At 31.7% G+C, this 26,186-nt stretch overlaps 1 protein-coding gene and 1 long non-coding RNA gene across 2 annotated transcripts in view; both read right to left on the reverse strand.

Annotated features, from left to right (window-relative positions):
• Positions 1-16,360, reverse strand: part of LOC137389968 (receptor-type tyrosine-protein phosphatase kappa-like) — a 24,004-nt gene extending 7,644 nt beyond the window's left edge. The window contains exons 1-12 of the mRNA XM_068076173.1: positions 16,066-16,360; positions 13,208-13,320; positions 11,227-11,422; positions 10,701-11,069; positions 9,707-9,819; positions 8,726-8,921; positions 5,075-5,455; positions 4,716-4,836; positions 4,192-4,253; positions 3,438-3,631; positions 3,007-3,091; positions 371-444 (exon numbers count right to left, since the gene is read on the reverse strand). Coding sequence (XP_067932274.1) covers positions 371-444; positions 3,007-3,091; positions 3,438-3,631; positions 4,192-4,253; positions 4,716-4,836; positions 5,075-5,455; positions 8,726-8,921; positions 9,707-9,819; positions 10,701-11,069; positions 11,227-11,422; positions 13,208-13,320; positions 16,066-16,312 — 2,151 coding nt within the window. The 5' untranslated portion in view covers positions 16,313-16,360. The remainder of the gene's footprint in view (positions 1-370; positions 445-3,006; positions 3,092-3,437; positions 3,632-4,191; positions 4,254-4,715; positions 4,837-5,074; positions 5,456-8,725; positions 8,922-9,706; positions 9,820-10,700; positions 11,070-11,226; positions 11,423-13,207; positions 13,321-16,065) is intronic.
• Positions 16,361-16,548: 188 nt separating this feature from the next.
• On the reverse strand, positions 16,549-24,602 carry LOC137394507 (uncharacterized). Its single transcript, XR_010978329.1, has 3 exons — positions 24,464-24,602; positions 17,874-17,986; positions 16,549-16,738 (listed from the first exon to the last, which is right to left on the reverse strand). It is a non-coding gene; the product is annotated as an uncharacterized lncRNA (long non-coding RNA).
• Positions 24,603-26,186: the final 1,584 nt, after the last annotated feature.

Here is a 26,186-nt window from a genome sequence, read left to right on the forward strand (position 1 = left end):
CAGTTTCTGCAAGGGTACAGTAAAAGTACAGAAACTATCATGGTACAGTTTTTATATCATACTAATGTAGAGCAAAAATATTACAGAGTTTATAAGCTTTCTGCATATCTTACATAGGTTTGGTGGTTTAAAAAGGCTGTAATGACACGTTTCGGCAAGGTTCATACTACTTGGTAGTTATATCAGATTTTATGAACCCACAACTACTTGTATTGTGTAGGAATGCGCTCATCTCTCTTCATCTGTGAAGTCTCAGTAAAGGCATAAAAACCAGGTTATGAAATTGTATGAGCTATCTGCTCAGCCCTAATAAGTTATTAGAAAAGCTGGCCATATAAGGATAGTGAGCTTTAATAGTCTACCATAATACCTTAATGTAGTTAGCGTTGATATAATCTGTGTCTGAGTCATTGGCTATAGTCAGCTTTACTCTAGTAGTGTCAGCTGTAACACATAGCAATAAAATGATGTTTTACCATGTCAGAGATAGAGTCCTGAGTGACTAAACAATTCAAAACAAATAGAGAAGGTGAATATGAAAATAGTTCTCATAGAATTTCAGCTCAGTATTATGGATTACCCAAGTACGCATATATACAGTCTAACATCTACTAATGATTACCTCAACATATGAAGTCTCCAACATAAGATGTAAAATATGAGCAAATACATATATGTGGTTCCATACCGGCAGTAATTCCAACTTAAAAGGTTTGAAAACCCTGGAACTATTACAATGTCTTGAGTGAAAAAAAATTAGTAAAAACTTATGGCGTGAAAATATGTAAATAGCAAAAACATATATGATTTGTTAAAACTTAACCAAGTTTAATTTAGAATAGAGTACGCAGAATATTTAGCTCTAAAGTCACATATCATTGAGAAAAAACCTCTGTTCACATGTCTCTTAGGTGAAGCACCAAAGAAAAAATATCAATTTAATTTTAGATACGGCTTTTGTTTTACTGTGATGCTTAACTACCCGCAGCATTTATGAAGGTGTTGTAAATGGTCTCTGAGCTGTGAAATAACATTGTGCAGAGGTTGAACTGCGTGCTACAGGAAGAAGGTAGTGAGAAGAAACGAATGGCAAACCAGTTGTTCGACAAACATAAAAACTCAAGCAGACCTTTGACATGAAAAGCACACAAGCATTGCATCGAAAAACATTGTCTCGTTCTACATCGAAGTATCCAAGGCTACTAATACTCTTTGCACATTCATGACAGGTGGCACATAGGGATCACACTTGTTTAACAACGATACCAGGGTGCTAAATGCAAGACATGCAACTTTTTCACTTTTCTTTAGACAACAAAAGTCTCAAGGTATTCCCATATTTGCAAACTGTGTAGTCGCAATGGAACCTGGATATTATTGGCTATGCAGCTCCAAAACCATTACTATTATACAAGTTGAATATATGTGCTCATTACATCTCAAAGTGGCTAGTTCTCTTAGTGTGGAGGAGTGAAGGGTCACACGAGATCCTTTACATTAGTGCTATGGTTATTCTGACACACAAGCCCCGAGATATAAAAACACGCTCTCACATTAAACTGGTTAATAGCGATGAGTAGATCAGTATAAACCATTTCATAGTTATGTCAGTAGTAGGACAACTAACAATAATGTTGGTTAGACTATATCTAGTCTTAAAACCAACAGCCACTGTGCTCTGCACTGGTATTTTATTTCAAGTGATTCACCCGAGTGGGAGTGTCCAAAAAAATCGAAGAAAGATCGGAGTTCATAACTAGTGACAACCAACTCGTGCAATAAACCTACTAAACACTCAAACGTGATAAAATTACATTTAACTATAGAGAGATAACACACAAATAAAAACTTCACATGCTACACAGCCCAGCGTTGTTACTAGTCATATTGCTGAAAACAAAAGTTAAACAGGAATAAATTCGACCAGATAAATAATAGACTGAACATGACCTCAAGGATGAACTTATACACAATTTTAGTAGATTCTATTAGAAAGTATCGGTACTTTTCTATGATTCACAGTTGTTTTTTATGTTTGAGGGATTCTGACTGGCAGGATGTTTCAAGATTAAAACCAACAAAACTTGATCACAATTCAAACGCTCAGGAGAAAAATCCATGTGAAATAATGTCACTTCTTGTTATCATTGCGATAGTTAATATTGGCTGTTGCATTCATGTTGCAGCATTATGAGTCTCTATTCTGTCGGTCTCTTTACAACTATAGACATCATTCTCACACTTTCACTTCATCTGAGGGTTCTAACCGTGATAAGGTTTTATCTATCTTGATCTTAAGATATCCTGGCAATCAGACCAACTCAAATATCAAAAACAATCACAAATGATGTAAATATACTGATGTGTTCTGATGAAGTTTACTAAAATTTTGTGAAGTTCATCTTTAAAATATGAAATAAAATGTGTCAGCTTGAATCAAATTAAAGTTGAAAAATTTTAGCTGAGCAGATGTGTAAGCTATTACATTCTGAATAAATACCCTGTGATGGATAGACATTAAAATGAACACACAGCAAGAACATCACATAGAAGGATAACAGAATGTCTAAAATAAAACCAAAAACCTGGTAAAACTAGTATTACAGGGTAGGTCACTCTAAATAGAAATAACAGAGTAGGTATATGAAGAGATGGGACTGATGTGGAAAGTAAAACTAGAGAGAGTAAGATATAAAAGTAGCCATGGAAGAGAGAGATATCAGCATTACTAAATTAAGTATGACAGTCACACATTACAGAATATAATGGTTAACTAATATGTTGCACCATTGAACAAGAATGAGCAAACTCACCAGAACCATATGCATATACAAGTCTGTAACGGTAGAAGCAATTTCTACGTTCAAGATGAGAAGTAACATAAAATATGGTATACACAGTGGGGAAAGCCATGGTGACAAAAATCATGGGTTCAAGCAATGCTATATGATGTCACGCATATACATGTTTAGTAATCAAAGAGGATACGGAAAAATATAGACTCACGTGCCATGATGTTTTTAAATCGATTCTTTTTCACATTCTCAGTCTTTTTCCCATCGTTACAGGCCATATTTGGATGGCCTATTTGCTAAAAGAAAAAACCTGTGTTAATCCGGTACTTCGGATAAAAAAAAACTTACAAATGACCTATAAATATCAAATGGGCAAAACTCTCTTGGTAATAAAAATATATTCGATCAGACTTGATTACATGCTGTTGAGTTAAATCGACATTAGAAGGGTATAGTAAATGTATTTAGTATGTTCTTTTGTTGTCTAGATAGGAATAATTTTGAGTTACACTCATCTGTGAACCTCAAGTACATTTGAAGTGACATATAAAATCTGACATTAACATGGCAGATATCAATTAACCCTTATTATCATGTTAAGGTATATTTGAAAACTTTGTTTAAAAGTCCCACACGACTTACTGAAAATTCATCATTAAACGGGGAGTCAGGGTTGCCTTCCTTAGCCTGCTGAACCACCAGGTGAAGTTCAGAGACAAGGATAGGAGGGGTATTGGGAGTCCCTAAACCAACAATGGCATAGAGATTCTTATCCTCATTAGTATGAAGTAGAGGCTCAGCAGCTTCTTCTTCAATATGACGGGACCGCCTCATAGCTGTAAAACAGTGCAATCATTAAACAGTCTAAGTTCCATATATCAAGGTGGTCATCCGCTATATCATACCCATAAAAGTTCTTTCAGAGCTGAAAAATATATCGTTCAAAACAATAATGTAATAATTGCTTTGTTTTACAGCTAATTGGTGTTGAGCGTTTCTGTATTCACAATACAAATCTCTCCAGAGAGTCAGTTATTTTGGCAAGTGAGTTTTCACATAAAGGCTATGATTGAAGACTGTTAACACACATTTGTGCCCCAATTTGACTAAAAATAATAACTCTATACAAGCCTAAGAGTTGGTTAACATTCTGAACTTTGAACTAACAAAAGAGTGATCCTTTACACAGGTTATACAGGCCTTATCTATTGCTTTACCATTACGACAGGGCAGCAAACTCCGAGTTACCACAAATTATGATGGCTATTTACTCAGTCAGATACTGCATCATTGCCAGAAATAAATAAGATAAAAGACAAATGACAAAGATTCTTCAGTGAAACTAATTATATAAATAACAGGTAACAACAGGTAATAATAGAAACTCAGCACTCACCATTGGCCGAGCTCATTTCTAGGCCAGTATGTTGCGCCCCAACTGCTTTTTCACTTCCTTTTCTAATATAAAACAGCAAAAGTTTTATAAAATTGCAGCTAGTTGATTAAATCAATATAATAATAGATTGATGTTAAGGAGGGTTGCATAATAATTTGAATGCATGACACATTTTGCCAACATCAGATGTGCATCATGTTTATGTACAGCAGCGCTGACATACAGTGCCTATTGTGTAATACCATCAGATACACAGCAGCGCTGACATACAGTGCTTATTGTGTAATACCATCAGATACACAGCAGCGCTGACATATAGTGCTTATTGTGTAATACCATCAGATACACAGCAATACCAATAGTTCACAATTCATTTTTGGCTGAAGCATAGGCAGTCGAGTGACCTAATGTAGCATGTAAACAAGTATTACAACAGCATGTGAAAACTGGTATACATCTCAAAACTGAATATTAAAAGAAGAGCAGAGAGAACTTATCATTTTATATCAGATTAATCAACCTACCTTGAGCGCTTCCGGAGAAGCAAAACAACTAGAATGACAGCAATAAGTAGAATAATGGCAAAACCTCCGCCTGTGCCTCCAATAAGAACTGCATTTTGAAATGAATTTGCAGGTGGAGCAACTAAAAATTAACAACAAATGATAACAACTTAATAATGATACTTGTTTACATCTGAAGCAAAAACCGGTTTCAGTAAGATCTACTCGCTTGATGCAAACATTTTAAAGACTGATACAAGAAAAGTTCTAGAAACTGTAAGGAATAGTTGATGCAGCTGTAACACATTTTTGCACACTGCTGCTGACTGTTGATAGTACAGTATTGTATATAGTTAACCATACCAAAGGTAAAAACCCACCTATTTCAATCTGCCAGTAGGGAGACGTAGTAAAATCAGCTACCTCTTCAGTAACTGGTTTTAATCCAATATAGAACGTATAGCTGCCAAACTGTAAAGGCTTGTTTATGTAGCTGCCATATGTGTTTTTATCTCCTATTGTGAATATATTGGACCAGCTTGAAACGGGTAACTCTGCTGTAATGTAGTAGTCCTCATTGGTCTCTATGTCAGCACTGCTCAGCTCCCTCTTGACCCTGGATTTCTTCTGAACAGCTATTAACAAACTCTCATATCCTGGAGGTGATTGGCGGTTGAGAGTAGGAGGTTGTGTCGGTAGGGTTAGAGTTACTAGTGTGTCATGAACTACTGGCTTTTGCTCAGAGAAGCTCCAATCAATTGCTAAAATTACAAAATGTCCCGACACCTGATAAAATATGTGAGAGTTCTGTGTATAGTATTTTTACACGGATCTGAAGAACTAACCACAAGATTTGAAGTATGTAAATCAGTGCACACTCTAAATCACTTTTGTATTTTCAGATGAGAAAATTTCAATAAATAGATGTAACTTATGTTGTGCAGTAATACTGGCTATCATGTGATGAACTGAGTAGCAAATTTTTTTTTCTTAAACAGGTCAATCGGACTGGCTTGGCAAGATAACATCAACTGGTTCAACAGAAAAGTAAACAACTTAACTCTATTTATGCCTTGGAGAGCGAATCTATTGTTAGAAGGTCATTCAGGACAATGGCCATCAGAGCATGTGTCATTGGATGGGAACTTTATAGTAGGCACAAGGGTGGATGAGCATCAAATCTGACAATCCAGTGTAAAAGCTTGTCCCACCTATGCCTTTGACTAAGGACTCGCGCTGAGCTAGCTAACGCACTAAATGTGCCTTTGCACCAAAATCTTCTTTGTTAAAAATGGTAAAGGTTTATTGTAGAAAAAAATAATATACAGTCTTGTAATGCATATACAATTGTAGTGTACTCTGATAGCTGCTGATATAAGAATATACAGTCTTGTAATGCATATACAATTGTAGTGGACTCTGATAGCTGCTGATATAAGAATATACAGTCTTGTGATGCATATACAATTGTAGTGGACTCTGATAGCTGCTGATATAAGAATATATAGTCTTGTAATGCATATACAATTGTAGTGGACTCTGATAGCTGCTGATATAAGAATATACAGTCTTGTAATGCATATACAATTGTAGTGGACTCTGATAGCTGCTGATATAAGAATATATAGTCTTGTAATGCATATACAATTGTAGTGGACTCTGATAGCTGCTGATATAAGATTATACAGTCTTGTAATGCATATACAATTGTAGTGGACTCTGATAGCTGCTGATATAAGAATATACAGTCTTGTGATGCATATACAATTGTAGTGGACTCTGATAGCTGCTGATATAAGAATATACAGTCTTGTGATGCTTATACAATTGTAGTGGACTCTGATAGCTGCTGATATAAGATTATACAGTCTTGTAATGCATATACAATTGTAGTGGACTCTGATAGCTGCTGATATAAGAGTATACAGTCTTGTAATGCATATACAATTGTAGTGGACTCTGATAGCTGCTGATATAAGAATATACAGTCTTGTGATGCTTATACAATTGTAGTGGACTCTGATAGCTGCTGATATAAGATTATACAGTCTTGTAATGCATATACAATTGTAGTGGACTCTGATAGCTGCTGATATAAGAATATACAGTCTTGTAATGCTTATACAATTGTAGTGGACTCTGATAGCTGCTGATATAAGAATATATAGTCTTGTAATGCATATACAATTGTAGTAGACTCTGATAGCTGCTGATATAAGAATATACAGTCTTGTGATGCATATACAATTGTAGTGGACTCTGATAGCTGCTGATATAAGAATATACAGTCTTGTGATGCTTATACAATTGTAGTGGACTCTGATAGCTGCTGATATAAGATTATACAGTCTTGTAATGCATATACAATTGTAGTGGACTCTGATAGCTGCTGATATAAGAGTATACAGTCTTGTAATGCATATACAATTGTAGTGGACTCTGATAGCTGCTGATATAAGAATATACAGTCTTGTGATGCTTATACAATTGTAGTGGACTCTGATAGCTGCTGATATAAGATTATACAGTCTTGTAATGCATATACAATTGTAGTGGACTCTGATAGCTGCTGATATAAGAATATATAGTCTTGTAATGCATATACAATTGTAGTAGACTCTGATAGCTGCTGATATAAGAATATACAGTCTTGTAATGCATATACAATTGTAGTGTACTCTGATAGCTGCTGATATAAGAATATACAGTCTTGTAATGCATATACAATTGTAGTGGACTCTGATAGCTGCTGATATAAGAATATACAGTCTTGTAATGCATATACAATTGTAGTGGACTCTGATAGCTGCTGATATAAGAATATACAGTCTTGTAATGCATATACAATTGTAGTGGACTCTGATAGTTGCTGATATAAGAATATACAGTCTTGTAATGCATATACAATTGTAGTGGACTCTGATAGCTGCTGATATAAGAATATACAGTCTTGTAATGCATATACAATTGTAGTGGACTCTGATAGCTGCTGATATAAGAATATATAGTCTTGTAATGCATATACAATTGTAGTAGACTCTGATAGCTGCTGATATAAGAATATACAGTCTTGTAATGCATATACAATTGTAGTGGACTCTGATAGCTGCTGATATAAGAATATACAGTCTTGTAATGCATATACAATTGTAGTGGACTCTGATAGCTGCTGATATAAGAGTATACAGTCTTGTAATGCATATACAATTGTAGTGTACTCTGATAGCTGCTGATATAAGATTATACAGTCTTGTAATGCATATACAATTGTAGTGGACTCTGATAGCTGCTGATTTAAGAATATATAGTCTTGTAATGCATATACAATTGTAGTGGACTCTGATAGCTGCTGATTTAAGAAAAAGAACCGTAGTCAAAGAACAAACAATGACAGTTTCGTTTTAGTGTTTGATTTGTGTTGTATTTGTTTGACTATAACAGTAGAATATTGAGTGTATTGATGTTAAATTGTGCTCAAAAAGTTATATAGACTTTATTTTTTGTATATCGTATTAACGGTAGTACTGGGCTTTACCCAAAACATGAACTATGGTTGGCACAGCCTCGAGTTAGTTTTATCTGTGTCGGGGCAAGTTTGACCAGAGTTTTACCTGGTAGTGACTGTAGATATAAGGAGCCCAAATTCTATGGATGGCAGTTGTGTTTTGGACCTTGGTACAATGAATACACATATTCTAGTCACAACAAACAGTCTTATTCACTGAACCTGATTACCCGAAAACTACTTGGACTTGGCCCGTTATCTGTTTCAAGGACACAGAACCAAACTACGTTAGATTAGTAGGGTCATTGTTCGGACTGCATAAGTGGACTTGGTAGTCAGCATAATTGATAGTAAAATGTGGTAATCGATCGGAAGCAGCTTTGAAGGAAGCTCTCCTGTCGACCATTACACAACGCAAGAGTGTGCACGCATTCAAGTTACCTAATTTTTAAAAACTGCATGAAAAGCGTTTTTGTGTAAAATTATTTAATATTGTTTTATATATGAAGTACATAGTAAATTTTACCTGCTGGTTTAGTCCAAAAGACAGTATATCCAGACCACTGTCTATATCCATTTGACAAATGTGCTCTCACATGACAACTGTACTGAACTTGGGGAGATAGTGATGTGACATTTGCTGACAAGTTATTTTCAGTCACATACAAACTTGCACGGTTAGCAGCAGGATTGTATGTACTGTTTCTGATGAAACATAAAATCTGTCAAATATATTACCAAACTCACAAATGGAGAAGTGGCACTAAATTTAGCGGAAAGCAAGCAACAAGAGTAAAACTTGAAAACAACCTTAGGTTTCTATCATTAATTTAAAAATAATATACTAACACTGCAAGGAAGGTGAGCATTTCTTCTACTCATGTCAAATATTGATGAACTTATAATTTTCTCTCACAACTGACCAAAATTTATCGAATAACCAGCCTACAGTAAAAAAACAACCTGACCTGGTAAATAGAAGTATTGCTCTAGACTAGCAATATACAGTAAGTAAGGTAAATTTCTGTAGTAATAAACAGATGACGTACATCATGCAAACTTGTGCTAGCTTGAAAACTTTAAAGGTTGACTTGCAACAAAACTCCCATTACAGTTATTTGGTATCAAAATATTCACCATGTCTTACTATGCTGTGTTGTAGGTGTAAAATATGAGAAAACGTGATTACATGCTCTTGAAAGCTCAAAAATGAACAGTTAATCGCAGCCATCACGAAAATGACGTAGGTTAGAATCCCTTTATTTCAATGGTATACTCAACTCGACGCGGTTATTGTTTTGACACGTTATGTTATCACGTGAATTGAAAGGCTAATAAAAGGCTAAATATAAAACGTCTCGTAGCACTAGATAAGGAAACGCTTTTATAAATATTAACTTGGTTTAACATGGGTAAATGACAATTCTAAAGCTGTGAGAGTAAGTTCATATAAAACACAATAAGATGAATAAATCTGAGAGACCTATGGTACTAAAAATGGCCCTACCTCATAGCCAATGACAGAATAGTTTCTCTTTAGCTGATCAGGTTTTGTCCACTTCAAAAGTGCTGAGTCTGAACTTCTTAATGTTACAGGTGCTATCAAACGTTCTGTAGGGACTAGCCAACACAAAAAATAGCAAGAATGACAGTCCTCGCAAGTGTACAAATAATTTTTATAAAGGGTTTGCTAATGGAAATGTTTAAAATTCTCCCCATAGTATTGTTATGGCAGAGCACCATGACTAAGGCCGTAACGATCAACCTCCTGACCATCATGGTCACAGAGCCGGGCCTTCCGGCCACAGGTGAAGGCTCGGTCACTAAGAAGACCGTAATAAAAACCGAATGCTGAGCAAAGGAAAAGGGGCGGAGCCTAAAAAGAAAGAAACGATATAAAAGTAGCACAAAACGATCGTTAAGGCAGAGTTGTATGCACACACTCTTCATGTTTACATATGGTTTATGATCAATCTTACATGTACACTGATGTATATTATTTATTTCAGTATGTATTTCATAAGAGTTTAAAACTCAGAGTTGTTGCTTGACTGTCTTGTGGAGAGTAAATGAGACCAGAAGTTTCCTTTATTGTATTTTAAATCTTTGCTTGCTGAATAAAGACAATTGGGTTTCGTAATGACAAAAATACAACAAAAACTAGCAAGAAATATAGTTGCTACATAGTACGTGAGTATGCTAAAATATAAATTATGTTTAAACAAAAGGCATTTACTACTTTTCCAAAAATACATTAATTTAATTATTTCTCAGCTGATTAAAAACAATTGGCTACCTGATAAACTTTCCCAGAACTTTGTTTTGGAACCAAGTCATCGTTTGCCCAATAACTGCATTTTCTAAAACCTTAGGATCGCGATCATGGTTTTCAATTTGACATGGACACATACATGTTTATCTACATTATATCTGCCAGCAATTAGGTAAAACAACGCTATCTAAAGAAATAGCAAGCCATATGAAAATTTATACATACTAACCTATCTCTACCTGCCAGTTGAAAGATGAAGTAAAATCAACCGGCTTCTCGGTAACTGGCTTTAGTCCAATATAGAATGTGTAGTTGCCCAGATGTAGAGGTCTGTTCACGTATCCACCATATGTAATGTTGTCTCCAACTGTAAACTTATCAGAGAGTACAGTAACAGGAAGCTCTGCTGTGATGTATGAGTCATCGTGGGTTTCTATGTCAGTGCTAGTAAGTTTACTACTGATGCTAGAAGACATCTGAGCAGCTATTAACAAACTCTCATATCCTGATAGTGAGTCAGGGTAAGTAACCTTTGGTAGAGGTAAGGTTACTAGCTTTTCATTAACTACTAGCTCTTCAGAGAAACTCCACTCAACTTCTAAAAGAAAAACCGTGATTACTTAAAAATAGCATTTCCTAATTTAAACTTTGCTCTATCAGTCTCTAAGGATCTTTAGGCTACAAACTATAGCAACGAAGCAGCTAATATAACTTATCAGCAGATGCATAACTGACACAGCTAACGACAAGCTTACCTGCTGGTTTAGTCCAGAAGGTGATAGGTATTGATGATCTTCCATATCCCTGTGATAAAACAGCCCGTACATAGCATCCGTACTGTACTTGAGGGTTGAGTGATGTGAGAGTTTTTGAGAGTAGACGTGTGTTAAAATAAAGAGGATATCTTGTCTCTGAAGGATTGTACGTTCTGCTGTGAATTTCACATTTTACCTACAACAAAATGTGAATACATATATAATGTAACACATGGGCTATGTATACAATAGTTGTGTATATAAACAGCAGATAAGAGTGAACTGGTTATTGGTACACAATAAGAATAAAAACGAAACATCAAAAAGTAAATAAATATGTAGACTAAAATAATAATGGGAAATACTTACAAGATAAAAATGTCAAGGCCATCACTAAAAAGGCTAGATCAATTAATCAAGCTTATGATAGATTAATCACATGGCTGTTAGTAGAAAGTATGCACATTATGCTTAACAAATGTCATTGCATATGGTTGACCCAGTCGAAATGTGAAAATTCACACTTAAATGACTTGTCTATAAATAGTCTCTATTTAATGATGTTTATTATACCAAAGAAGATAAAAAATATGGAAGAAAGTTCGTTGATCCAGCTTTCTATAACATCTTACCATTCAGAATATCATGTGAATGACTACGAATATGTGAGTCTTTTTGAAAACTAATACAATACGAAACTTGAGAGCTAGCAAACTCTTTTGTATATAAAACTAGCGGATTGTCCAGCGTTGCACGGATATTAAAAATCAGCTTATAAACAGTGACAGGTAATGTAGTTGCCTGCCACTTCTCATTAGCCTGGCACACTGCCAATGGCTAAGTTGAGTAAGTTAGTAACCTATTGCTAAACTTACTAATAGGAGCCGTGAGAGCAAGCATAAAATGACATTTCTCATCGACATAGTGACATATATAACTCAAAGAATCCATGAATCTTGTGCAGCTCACTGGTTTAGTGTATCGTCTGAGGAATTGGAGGTTCCAAGATCAAATATTTTGTGCTAAGGGTTCTTCGTTCCAAGATTTTAATAGTTATAGCTGGACAAACTGATCCACAAACACGCAAACTTTGGGATTATATAGATTATTTGTCATTTTTCAAGTTGTTAAATGCAAAATTTGAGAATTTGTTCCATAATATAAAAAAACATGTGACATTTACTAGAAGCTATATTTTCAAGCATCTGAAATGAAAGCTTCAAGTTATGATTGTGCTTCTGTTATATACTTGAGCTAATAAATTCTTCTGACAGCAACATTTGACAGAGATTAAATTATCAATGGACACATTTTTTAAACATTGAATTACCTTACAGAATAATATTATTCAATGAAGTTGAAAAATCACAAATTCGTGGGTAGACAACTCCAGGAATGGTTAAAATAGTTGTTGGCTTTTTAAAAAAAGAGAACTATTATCTAAAGCTAAAAGCTAGTCACCAGGCGTAGTCAGTAAACATAGTTGAGTTCCAAATACTGTTGTAACCATCTCAGAGGGTTGGAGTTCTACCTATTGCCAAGGCATCACAATTCTTTACAAAATTATTCAATGCTGTCACAATTTCTTCAAAATTCAGCAAGTCGTCAAAAGTCGCTCTTGCAGTTATGAAATCACCTCCAAAAACTTCTAATACTGAAGTTGATGACATTGAGAATGATGATTCTGATTTAGAGATTACGCTATGTATATGATTTAATTTGCAGATACGTTTACGTATAGAATAAAAATGTCATATAGAAAGTTGAAAAAGTGCTATCCGCATGTGAAGATTTTGCACTCTTGCTTGATGGATTCATTGATTAATTTATTCGCCAATGTGTTCCTCCGTGAATAATGGTCCACGGAAATGCAAGAAAATACATCTTCTAAAAAGTATATCGCCGTAAATAATATTGCCTAAACTTGTATAAACAATCAAAGAAGATATCAATAAAGGCAATTTATTATTGAGGTTATTACCTGGTAATTTATGATTGGATAGTGAACATCTGTCCATGTCGGAGCTGTCCATGTTAATAGTGCTGTTGTGCTACCCCTAGCGTGCACAGACAGTTCTGTAGGTTCAGCAGGAACTATAGTAGAATGATAAGATGATCAGTGCAGTGCTTATTTATGTATTAAGTTTTAAAGCAAGTTTAAACTATACTGAAATTATTTTCAATTTTTAACTCCCAGAATTAAAAAAAATGCTACAATTGCTCTAGCTTTGCTATTAATAAATGCTCAACTGTTAACATGATTCACAAATTTGGTCTTATTAATATAATTGTCAGAAACTGACATTACTTTTAAAGAATATAGTTTTGCTTCAAACAAATCTTTATGAAGAGCTGAGAATACTTTCTACCACACACAAGTAAACAGTTGTCACCCTTATCATACCAACTACTTCGGGAAAACGAAGCAAAACAGTCACAATTTTAAACCTAGAGCTGACATGGGTCAGCTGTCACTCACATATCTACATTTTTATTAGTTATTGTCTGTCTATCTATTCGTCGATTTGCTTTATCAGTCACAAAGCACAGCAAATATAAATTGGCACCCCGGTTCTCACTGAAAATTAGGATCTTGAGGAAAGTTTAGGCTGGGCAAATATTTGGGGTTGTCCTCTTGTGCCTTCAAGACAATTCCAAAAAAGTCGAGATTATAATTATAAACCTTTAGATAGTTTACAAGTTGTCATTACAGCAAGTTACTTGCACGCATATGAAGTGCCCATTCATAACACATTGCCTTAGTTTCCGTGAAACTCCGACAAGGCCAAATTAAATACTAGCTATGCCACAAATGAAATTTTGATGGTGATATCAACTAGTTCAGCAATGGAAAATACTTTAGGTTAGAAGGCAGTGAAGATGATTTTAGAAACCCAAAAAATTTTGACATGGGCAACACAGGGAAACTGAAACTTGTAGCGCAGAAGCTAATCAGCTCTGAATACATGTATTTAAATAGTTTTAATTTAGCTCCTGCAATCAAAACCTCATCATTTGTCTCAAAAGCAATCAGCAAGGACAGGTCAAAAATGGTTGGGACGGTCTGCTCCTCCGTCCCAGCTGGAAAAAACCCTGATTGGCACAATTATTTCCTAAAGCAATCAAACAAAGCAGGCCAAAAACGGTTGGGGGGTCTGCCCTCCGCCCCAACTAAAAGACAATTATTCTGAGGCTTTCAAAAGGTGTATCATGTGGTCGATTAGCTCAGTTGGGTAGAGCATCAGTCTAATAATCTGAATGACATGGATTCAAGTGTCATATTGGCCAAAGCTTTAGTTGTCTTATTAATTCCATATACAGAATTTAGCAAAAATGTTGGAACATTTGAAACAACTGCTATTGTTACGCAAAAATAATCAGCTTTGACATTCATACAGCACTTTGTCATTTCTAATCATTCCATAGTGAAGTGAAAGTCACTTTTTAGTTACGACTAATTCCTTAAACGAATATCAAATGAAGCTGAATTTAGATAAAAATTAATAATACTGGAATTACAATAGAAATTTTAATCAGTCTAATGAGATCCACTCATTTCAATGAATCAAATATACATAGGGTAAAGTATTTGTCATTCATTAACTACAAAAGCTTATAAATTGAGAGGGCAGTAGCAGTCATTTAGTTTGTTGACTATCAAAACACAAATGAAAATCTCCTAACAATGAGTAATTTTATTGAGCAAGAACCTACTGCCCATTTAAAATAGATCAAAACTTTCTTCACAAATTCTACTGTTATACTTTTTTGTTCAACTTGAAACAAAACATTAAATATGCATTAAAATATAGAACTATAGCACCGGAATATAAAAACATGAAAAGAAACAAGAACACCTCATTATCTGACTCGGAAAACCTGACAATCATTCACTGAAGAGCCCAAAAACAATGTAGGAACATGTATAAAAGTTATGAGTACAGTAAAAGTGTCACAAAATGACTGTTTTGTATGATGAGCGTTCAAGTGTTGAAATAATATAAGATGCCCGTAATATTTTTTCGTTAAAATTAAATAAAATTCAAATGTTACTCAACTTGGCCAACTTTTAGAATTATACATGGGGTAATAGACCAAAATAAATATTGTTTTAAGTGGAAAAAATCAGCTTTTGTATTTTACTAAATCGGTTCAAACTAGAAAAGCTTTTATTTTACTTTTTGTACCAATTATGGGCTTATTCAAAAATAGCGAAATGCCTAAAAAGACATCAATGCAGTATTTAGCATTAGATTTTTTGGTTACAAAAAGAGAATAGTTACTCAACTAGAATAAGTTGAAACAATGTTAGGTGTGCGCAATTTTCCATACACAAGCATGTTGAACAATATTACATTAAACTGAAATATAAATACGTAGACCTAGCTGCCACAGCTTTAAAAACTGCACAGCAATTAGTTTTCAACAATAACAACATTGCAATAAGATTGTTTGTAATAGTGGCAGCAAGTACTCTGTACCTGAACCTGTCCGATAATAATCAGTAGTAAAACGTAATAAAGTTCACAAATCGACCAAAAGATTGGCCATCATATCTTAAACAATATTTAGTAAACAGAGAAATGGTTCATTTTAGATAATGAATAAAAAATAATTCATCTGTTGAAAAGTCTGTTTACAGACTGACTGGAATAATACAATGATTAAATGTGTTTGACTACCTTATCTTATTGACAAGGGTATGTTCAAGTTGGGGTACAAGTTATACTTGTTCTTTTCATGCTAAGTGCTAATGAAAGCACTTAGCATGAAAAGCATAAGTTTGTAATAGAACCAGAACTAGGCATAGCAATGACAAAATCCTATATGCATACTAACCTATCTCTACCTGCCAGTTGAGAGATGAAGTAAAATCAACCACTTCCTCGGTAACTGGCTTTAGTCCAATGTAGAATGTATAGCTGCCCAGATGTAGTGGTCTGTTCACGTATCCACCATATGTATTATCATCTCCAACTGTGAACTTATCAGCATGTTTACTAACAGAAAGCTGTGCAGTGATGTATGAGTCATCACTGGTCTCTATGTCAGAGCTGGTAAGTTTACTACTGATGCTAGAGGACATTTGAACAGCTATCAGTATACCCTCATACCCTGCTAGTAAGTAGAAGGAAGTAACTGTTGGTAGGGTTAGAGTCACCGACCTGTCACTAACTGTTGGCCTTTCAAAGGAGCTCCACTTAACGCCTGAAAAAGTCACGCAAGACGGAGCAAATCAGAATGCTGGATAAACCTCTAGTTACTCTACCAATGTCAGTCTAATAATTTACAACTATATATATAGAGACTTACTGTCTGGTTTAGTCCAAAATAGGACAGGACTAGACTGCTTTCCATACCCTTGTGATGTGTTTGCCTTTACGTAACATCTGTATTGTACTTGAGGGGACAGTGATTCAAGGGTTATTGAGGATTCATATGTTTTTACACTTGTTTCAGAATCTATTACAGCCCAGGGATAAAATGTATTATCTATGCCCTGACATGATATCTACAATAGAATGTGAGTGCATGTAAAACAGACATATATTGTGTGTATATTAATTATGGATATCTATTAAAAGTAAGATATTGCTGTAAGGCTATTAACATGAATTATACTTGTATGTTAATAACTGAATTCAGCCTGTTTAAACAACAATAAGCAGAAACAGCGTTTTTTCAGCACAGTGTTTCCGAGTTCAATTCCGGGGCGAAGTAGTTTTTTGTTCCTAACCCTAGCAAGTGCTGCAAGTGTATTTTATCTCTATAACTAGACATACAACAGTCTAACAAACAAACACTTGATTTATATTATAAAAAAACGAGCTCCGTTTGAGTTATCTTCTTTGTACCATATACTATTTTGAAGTATTTCTGTTACAAACAACATTTATTTCCATGAACTGTTTAGGCGGTAAGCTTAGAAAATTGTGCACCTCTGATAGGAGACATGAACTCCAAATTTTCTGTGTTGCTCACATCTCTAACAAAAATCAATTAAAAAGCTATAAAAATGCTTTATGTTTGAGAGATCTTCGTGATTCCAACAACTTCTGAAAATCACAAGCTCATGAAGTACGCTTTCTCGAAATTGTCTCAGTGTTCCCTTGACTAATAATCGATGTTCACTTCATTCAGTATGTTTCATGCGTATGGCTAGTCGAACTTCTAATTAATTTGATGTATTTAAAGGCAAACTATGGGGACACCACAGTCTAATGATAATGTAGCTGCACCCACAAATTTATTGGTTAGCAACATCATATTTTTGTTAAGTAAAAATAGGTTTTTCATATTTTAAGATTCAAATAATTTACTTTGAGTCTGCAGTCTTGACACACTCTATAGCAGCACGGGATTCCACTAACAAAAGTGACCGCAAAAATTGTAACAAAGACTTTACCCAATGTCTCAGCAGACTTGCTTGGAGGTGGATGATAAACACAGACAGGTTAGGATTAAGTGTAGTTCTACTAAAACAGCAACCTGATGATAAATACCATCATCAAAGCCTTACAGACTTATGAGTTAACAGAGCGTCTAGTGTTCTAAATGAGCCTTTTGGGTATTTGAAAATATGACCAAAGAACCGGATCAGACCATTTATGAGTATAAGTAATAGTGTTTCAAATAAAATTAGTTACCCCATATTCTGTAATAGGATTAGTAGGGTCTGTCCATATTGGAGGAATCCAAGTCAGTGTGACTGAGCTACTGTTTCGAGCTTGTACAGACAGTCCCGTAGGAGCACCAGGAACTAAGATAGAGTATCATATATGAGTAGTAAAAAGAATGATTCTCATACATCTGTATAAACAACTTTAACAATGACATAAATAATGGCTCATTACTAGTATGTTGTTAACTTCAACAAAGTTTTGACAGCCATATAAGATGGTCTATAATGGTCGCAGCTGCTACAAAAGACAAATTCTGTAAGGGTTCGCTTAAAGTTATACAGCTGGGAAAATTATTATTATAATGACTATATTGTATAAAAACATATATTACAAAAAACCGTTGTATAGCGCACCTCCGGGTTATGACGACCCTGGTTTACGATTATTTAGCCTTACGATGTGGAATATGATAGTTTTTCAATTCCTCCTTAAAGCATTTTTTTACTATTCGACATCGACGAAAAATGTCTCTGGAAATTCAAATTTAGCGGTCGGTATGCTGACTACATCAGAGTATTGAAATTTCCAAGATGCTAATCGCCAAAACCACTCCCACATTGCCTGAAAGAAATATGATGCTCACACTCTTAGTTCAGCATTCTTTGTACTTCGTGAGTGCTTGATATTGTGTGAAACGAAAATTATTGAAAAGTAAGTGAAAGTGAAAATTTATTGTGCACTTTAGCTCTTAATATAACATATATTATAATTTTTAATTCATTATTTGAATATAACTAACTATATAACTATCTATATAACTTTAATTCATTATATGAATATAACTATTGTATATAACTACCTATATAATTTTAATTCATTATATGAATAAAACTACTGTATATAACTACCTATATAACTTTAATTCATTATATGAATATAACTACTCTATATAACTACCTATATAACTTTGATTTATTATATGAATATAACTACTCTATAAAACTACCTATATAACTTTAATTTATTATATGAATATAACTACTGTATATAACTACCTATATAACCTTAATTCATTATATGAATATAACTACTGTATATAACTACCTATATAATTTTAATTCATTATATGAATAAAACTACTGTATATAACTACCTATATAACCTTAATTCATTATACGAATATAACTACTGTATATAACTACCTATATAATTTTAATTCATTATATGAATATAACTACTCTATATAACTATACCTATATAACTTTAATTCATTATATGAATATAACTACCTATATAACTACCTATATAACTTTAATTCATTATATGAATATAACTACTGTATATAACTACCTATATAACTTTAATTCATTATATGAATATAACTACTGTATATAACTACCTATATAACTTTAATTTATTATATGATTATAACTACTGTATATAACTACCTATATTACTTTAGTTCATTATATGAAAATAAATACTGTAGATAACTACCTATATGACTTTAATTCATTATACGAATATAACTACTCTATATAACTACCTATATAACTTTAATTCATTATACGAATATAACTACTGTATATAACTACCTATATAACTTTAAATCATTATATGAATATAACTACTGTATATAACTACCTATATAACTTTAAATCATTATATGAATATAACTACTGTATATAACTACCTATATAACTTTAATTCATTATATGAATATAACTACTGTATATAACTACCTACATGACTTTAATTCATTATATGAATATAACTACTGTATATAACTACTTATATAACTTTAATTCATTATACGAATATAACTACTGTATATAACTACCTATATAACTTTAATTCATTATACGAATATAACTACTGTATATAACTACCTATATAACTTTAATTTACTATATGAATATAACTACTCTATATAACTACCTATATAACTTTAAGTCATTATATGAATATAACTACTGTATATAACTACCTACACGACTTGAATTCATTATATGAATATAACTACCTATATAACTACCTATATAACTTTAATTCATTATACGAATATAACTACTGTATATAACTACCTATATAACTTTAATTCATTATACGAATAAAACTACTGTATATAACTACCTATATAACTTTAATTCATTATACGAATATAACTACTGTATATAACTACCTATATAACTTTAATTTATTATATGAATATAACTACTGTATATAACTACCTACATGACTTTAATTCATTATACGAATATAACTACTCTATATAACTACCTATATAACATTAATTCATTATATGAATATAACTACTGTATATAACTACCTATATAACTTTAATTTATTATATGAGTATAACTAGCTATATAGCTACCTACATGACTTTAATTCATTATATGAATATTACTACCTATATAATTACCTATATAACTTTAATTCATTATATGAATATAACTACTGTATATAACTACCTATATAACTTTAATTCATTATATGAATATAACTACTCTATATAACTACCTATATAACTTTAATTCATTATATGAATATAAATACTGTATATAACAACCTATACAACTTTAATTCATTATATGAATATAACTACCTATATAACTACCTATATAACTTTAATTCATTATATGAATATAACTACTGTATATAACTACCTATATAACTTTAATTCATTATATGAATATAACTACTCTATATAACTACCTATATAACATTAATTCATTATATGAATATAACTACTGTATATAACTACCTATATAACTTTAATTTATTATATGAGTATAACTAGCTATATAACTACCTATATAACTTTAATTCATTATACGAATATAACTACTGTATATAACTACCTATATAACTTTAATTCATTATACGAATATAACTACTGTATATAACTACCTATATAACTTTAATTCATTATACGAATATAACTACTGTATATAACTACCTATATAACTTTAATTTATTATATGAATATAACTACTGTATATAACTACCTATATAACTTTAATTCATTATACGAATATAACTACTGTATATAACTACCTATATAACTTTAATTCATTATACGAATATAACTACTGTATATAACTACCTATATAACTTTAATTTATTATATGAATATAACTACTGTATATAACAACCTATACAACTTTAATTCATTATATGAATATAACTACCTATATAATTACCTATATAACTTTAATTCATTATATGAATATAACTACTGTATATAACTACCTATATAACTTTAATTCATTATATGAATATAACTACTCTATATAACTACCTATATAACTTTAATTCATTATATGAATATAAATACTGTATATAACAACCTATACAACTTTAATTCATTATATGAATATAACTACCTATATAACTACCTATATAACCTTAATTCATTATATGAATATAACTACTGTATATAACTACCTATATAACTTTAATTTATTATATGAGTATAACTAGCTATATAACTACCTATATAACTTTAATTCATTATACGAATATAACTACTGTATATAACTACCTATATAACTTTAATTCATTATACGAATATAACTACTGTATATAACTACCTATATAACTTTAATTCATTATACGAATATAACTACTGTATATAACTACCTATATAACTTTAATTTATTATATGAATATACCTACTGTATATAACAACCTATACAACTTTAATTCATTATATGAATATAACTACCTATATAACTACCTATATAACTTTAATTCATTATATGAATATAACTACTGTATATAACTACCTACACGACTTTAATTCATTATATGAATATAACTACCTATATAACTACCTATATAACTTTAATTCATTATATGAATATAACTACTGTATATAACTACCTATATAACTTTAATTCATTATATGAATATAACTACCTATATAACTACCTATATAAATTTAATTCATTATACGAATATAACTACTGTATATAACTACCTATATAACTTTAATTCATTATACGAATATAACTACTGTATATAACTACCTATATAACTTTAATTCATTATACGAATATAACTACTGTATATAACTACCTATATAACTTTAATTTATTATATGAATATAACTACTGTATATAACTACCGATATAACTTTAATTTATTATATGAGTATAACTACCTATATAACTACCTATATAACTTTAATTCATTATATGAATATAACTACCTATATAACTTTAATTTATTATACAAATATAACTACCTATATAACTACCTATATAACTTTAATTCATTATATGAATATAACTACTGTATATAACTACCTACATGACTTTAATTCATTATACGAATATAACTACTCTATATAACTACCTATATAACATTAATTCATTATATGAATATAACTACTGTATATAACTACCTATATAACTTTAATTTATTATATGAGTATAACTAGCTATATAACTACCTACATGACTTTAATTCATTATATGAATATTACTACCTATATAATTACCTATATAACTTTAATTCATTATATGAATATAACTACTGTATATAACTACCTATATAACTTTAATTCATTATATGAATATAACTACTCTATATAACTACCTATACAACTTTAATTCATTATATGAATATAAATACTGTATATAACAACCTATACAACTTTAATTCATTATATGAATATAACAATTGTATACAACTACCTATATAACTTTAATTCATTATATGAATATAACTACTGTATATAACTACCTATATAACTTTAATTCATTATATGAATATAACTACTCTATATAACTACCTATATAACATTAATTCATTATATGAATATAACTACTGTATATAACTACCTATATAACTTTAATTTATTATATGAGTATAACTAGCTATATAACTACCTACATGACTTTAATTCATTATATGAATATTACTACCTATATAATTACCTATATAACTTTAATTCATTATATGAATATAACTACTGTATATAACTACCTATATAACTTTAATTCATTATATGAATATAACTACTGTATATAACTACCTATATAACTTTAATTCATTATATGAATATAAATACTGTATATAACAACCTATACAACTTTAATTCATTATATGAATATAACTACCTATATAACTACCTATATAACTTTAATTCACTATATGAATATAACTACTGTATATAACTACCTATATAACTTTAATTCATTATATGAATATAACTACTTTCTATAACTACCTACATCACTTTAATTTATTATATGAATATAACTACCTATATAACTACCTATATAACTTTATGTCATTATATGAATACAACTACCTATATAACTACCTATATAACATTAATTCATAATATGAATATAACTACTGTATATAACTACCTATACAACTTTAATTTATTATATGAGTATAACTACCTATATAACTACCTATATAACATTAATTCATTATATGAATATTACTACTGTATATAACTACCTATATAACTTTAATTTATTATATGAGTATAACTAGCTATATAACTACCTACATGACTTTAATTCATTATATGAATATTACTACCTATATAATTACCTATATAACTTTAATTCATTATATGAATATAACTACTGTATATAACTACCTATATAACTTTAGTTCATTATATGAGTATAACTACCTATATAACTACCTATATAACTTTAATTTATTATATGAGTATAACTACCTATATAACTACATATATAACTTTAATTTATTATATGAGTATAACTACTTATATAACTACCTATATAACTTTAATTCATTATATGAATATAACTATTGTATATAACTACCTATATAACTTTAATTTATTATATGAATATAACTACCTATATAACTACCTATATAACTTTAATTCATTATACGAAATTATTCGATAGTCACAAGTCCTGAGATTTATAACGACGTTGAAGGAAGAAGGAAGAACCATAAGCAGATCATAACTACTAAATACACCAACATTATTGAAGGTAACTATAGTTACTAAGGTTAATATACTATTATGTTACTAATTTTTAACATGTACCGTACGTATGTAAATTTTTGATGTTTTCACCAGGGTGTGTTTGCATTAGATAATTGCTATGGGTTTCTATACTCCTCTATATGATATATTCGTTTTAATATGTCAATAACGGAATGAATTTATGTCATATAAAGGGGTCCACTGTATTACAGAGTGATTGTGTACTACTTGTAAGTACTTAATAAATTATTGTTCGAGTAAATTACCTTATAGAATGTACTCACACAGGTATTGTGATCTATTTGCATGTAGAAAAGCTGAATTATTAAATACTAGCAGCTGGCAGTCTTATCTACAATGTGTAATAAGTAATACGTATCTCCACAATTATTCTTAAATTTGGATTGGTGATCGAGTCACACATATGGTAGCGCGATTGACTTCAAATATAAATGCCTAGGTTCAATTTCCGTAGGTACGTATATATTATTTCCTAACAGCCTCAGCGTAGTTTCGGACCGATGGACGGACATAAAGTATTATTATAGCAAATATTGTATTCTTACCAATGAATAATTTGAAATTGGTAATATTGCAATGAGGGTACTTCACATAAACTAACCTATCGCGACCTGCCATTCGGCCGATGATGTAAAATCAACCACCTCTTCCGTAACAGGTTTCAGTCCAATGTAGAATGTATAGTTGCCCAGATGTAGAGGTATGTTCACGAATCCACCATACTCATTATTGTCTCCGACTGTGAACTTATCAGAGCGTCCACTAACAGGAAGCTCAGCTGTGATGTATGAGTCATCACTGGTCTTTATGTCAGAGCTAGTAAGTTTACTACTGATGGTAGAGGACAACTGAACAGCTATCAGTATACTCTCATATCCTGCTAGTAAGTGAAGGTGAGTAGCTGTTGGTAAGGTTAGAGTTACCGACCTTTCACTAACTGTTGGCCTTTCAAAGGAGCTCCACCTAACGCCTGAAATAGTCACACAAAACTGAGTAAATCAGAATGATGGATAAACCTTTAGTTAACTACAAATGTCAGTCTAATATTTCTCAACTAGAAACTTACTGTATGGTTTAGTCCAAAAAATGATAGGACTAGACTGTTCTCCATATCTTTGTAATGTGTTTGCCTTTACATAGCATCTGTACTGTACTTGAGGGAACAGTGATGTAAGGGTGATTGAGGATTCATGTGTTGTTTCACTTGGTGCAGAATCTATTCCAGACCAGGGATAGTATGTATTATTTATGACCTCACATGATATCTACAATAGAATGTAAGCGCATGTAAGGTACCAGACATATATTGTACGTATATTAGTTATGGATATGTATCAAAAGCAGGGCTAGGTAAGAATAACAAGAAACATGATTGATATCCAAAGTGAGTAAAATATAGCTGTAAGGTTGTTAACATGGGTTGTTATACGTTAATAACAGAATTTAGCCTGTTTGAACAGCCGTAAGCAGAACCAGTATTTTTCTAGGCCAAAAGGTCAGCTAAGAGTGAATAGAAAAATCTTAAAATACTGCGTTTCAAACAAATTTAAAAAAACCATAACAATTTGATAAATGAGACATCAACTCACTCATATACAGTTTCAATTAATTAATTACAAATATTATCAAAAACATGATAAAGTATACTTTAAGCATTTAAACAACAAATGGATGGTTCAATCTTTATCCATTTTCATTGGTTATTTTTATCAATTGTTGCAAATCATTTGGTACAATTGCTCAATAATATATATATATATATTATATATATACTTTTTTTCAAAGTTGGTATGTGTGTCATTCCAGCTATAGCTATTAAAATCTTTGAATAAAGAAGCCATATTGCAGAAGATTTAATTTCGGATCCTTCGGTTCGCCAGTCCAACGCCTTACCAATTCAGCCACACAAGCTTGATGTATGCATTAGGCGATATATGTCGCTAAACGGGAGCAAATACGCTATCGCTCTCTGTCATGTCGTAATGTGATGGCGTAATGTTATGAGAAGCGGTAGCTCTTATTAGTAAGCTTACTCAAATTATCAATTGGTAATGTGCCAGGCTAATAGCAAGTGGCAGGCAACTCTCATCACCTCTATTTGTTTATAAGCTTATTTTTAATACCCAGGCAATGTCGGGTAGCACAGCTAGTCTATATATATATATATATATATATATATATATATTTCTCAAAGTTTGTGGGTATGTGTGTAGCTCCATCTATAGCTATTAAAATATTGAAATAAAAACTCTATATTGCAGAAGATTTGATCTCGAACCCTCCGCTTCACCAGTTCATGGTTTACCAATTCAGCCACATCAGCT

Source organism: Watersipora subatra, chromosome 1, assembly GCF_963576615.1.
Source record: "Watersipora subatra chromosome 1, tzWatSuba1.1, whole genome shotgun sequence".
Lineage (NCBI taxonomy): Eukaryota > Metazoa > Bryozoa > Gymnolaemata > Cheilostomatida > Watersiporidae > Watersipora > Watersipora subatra.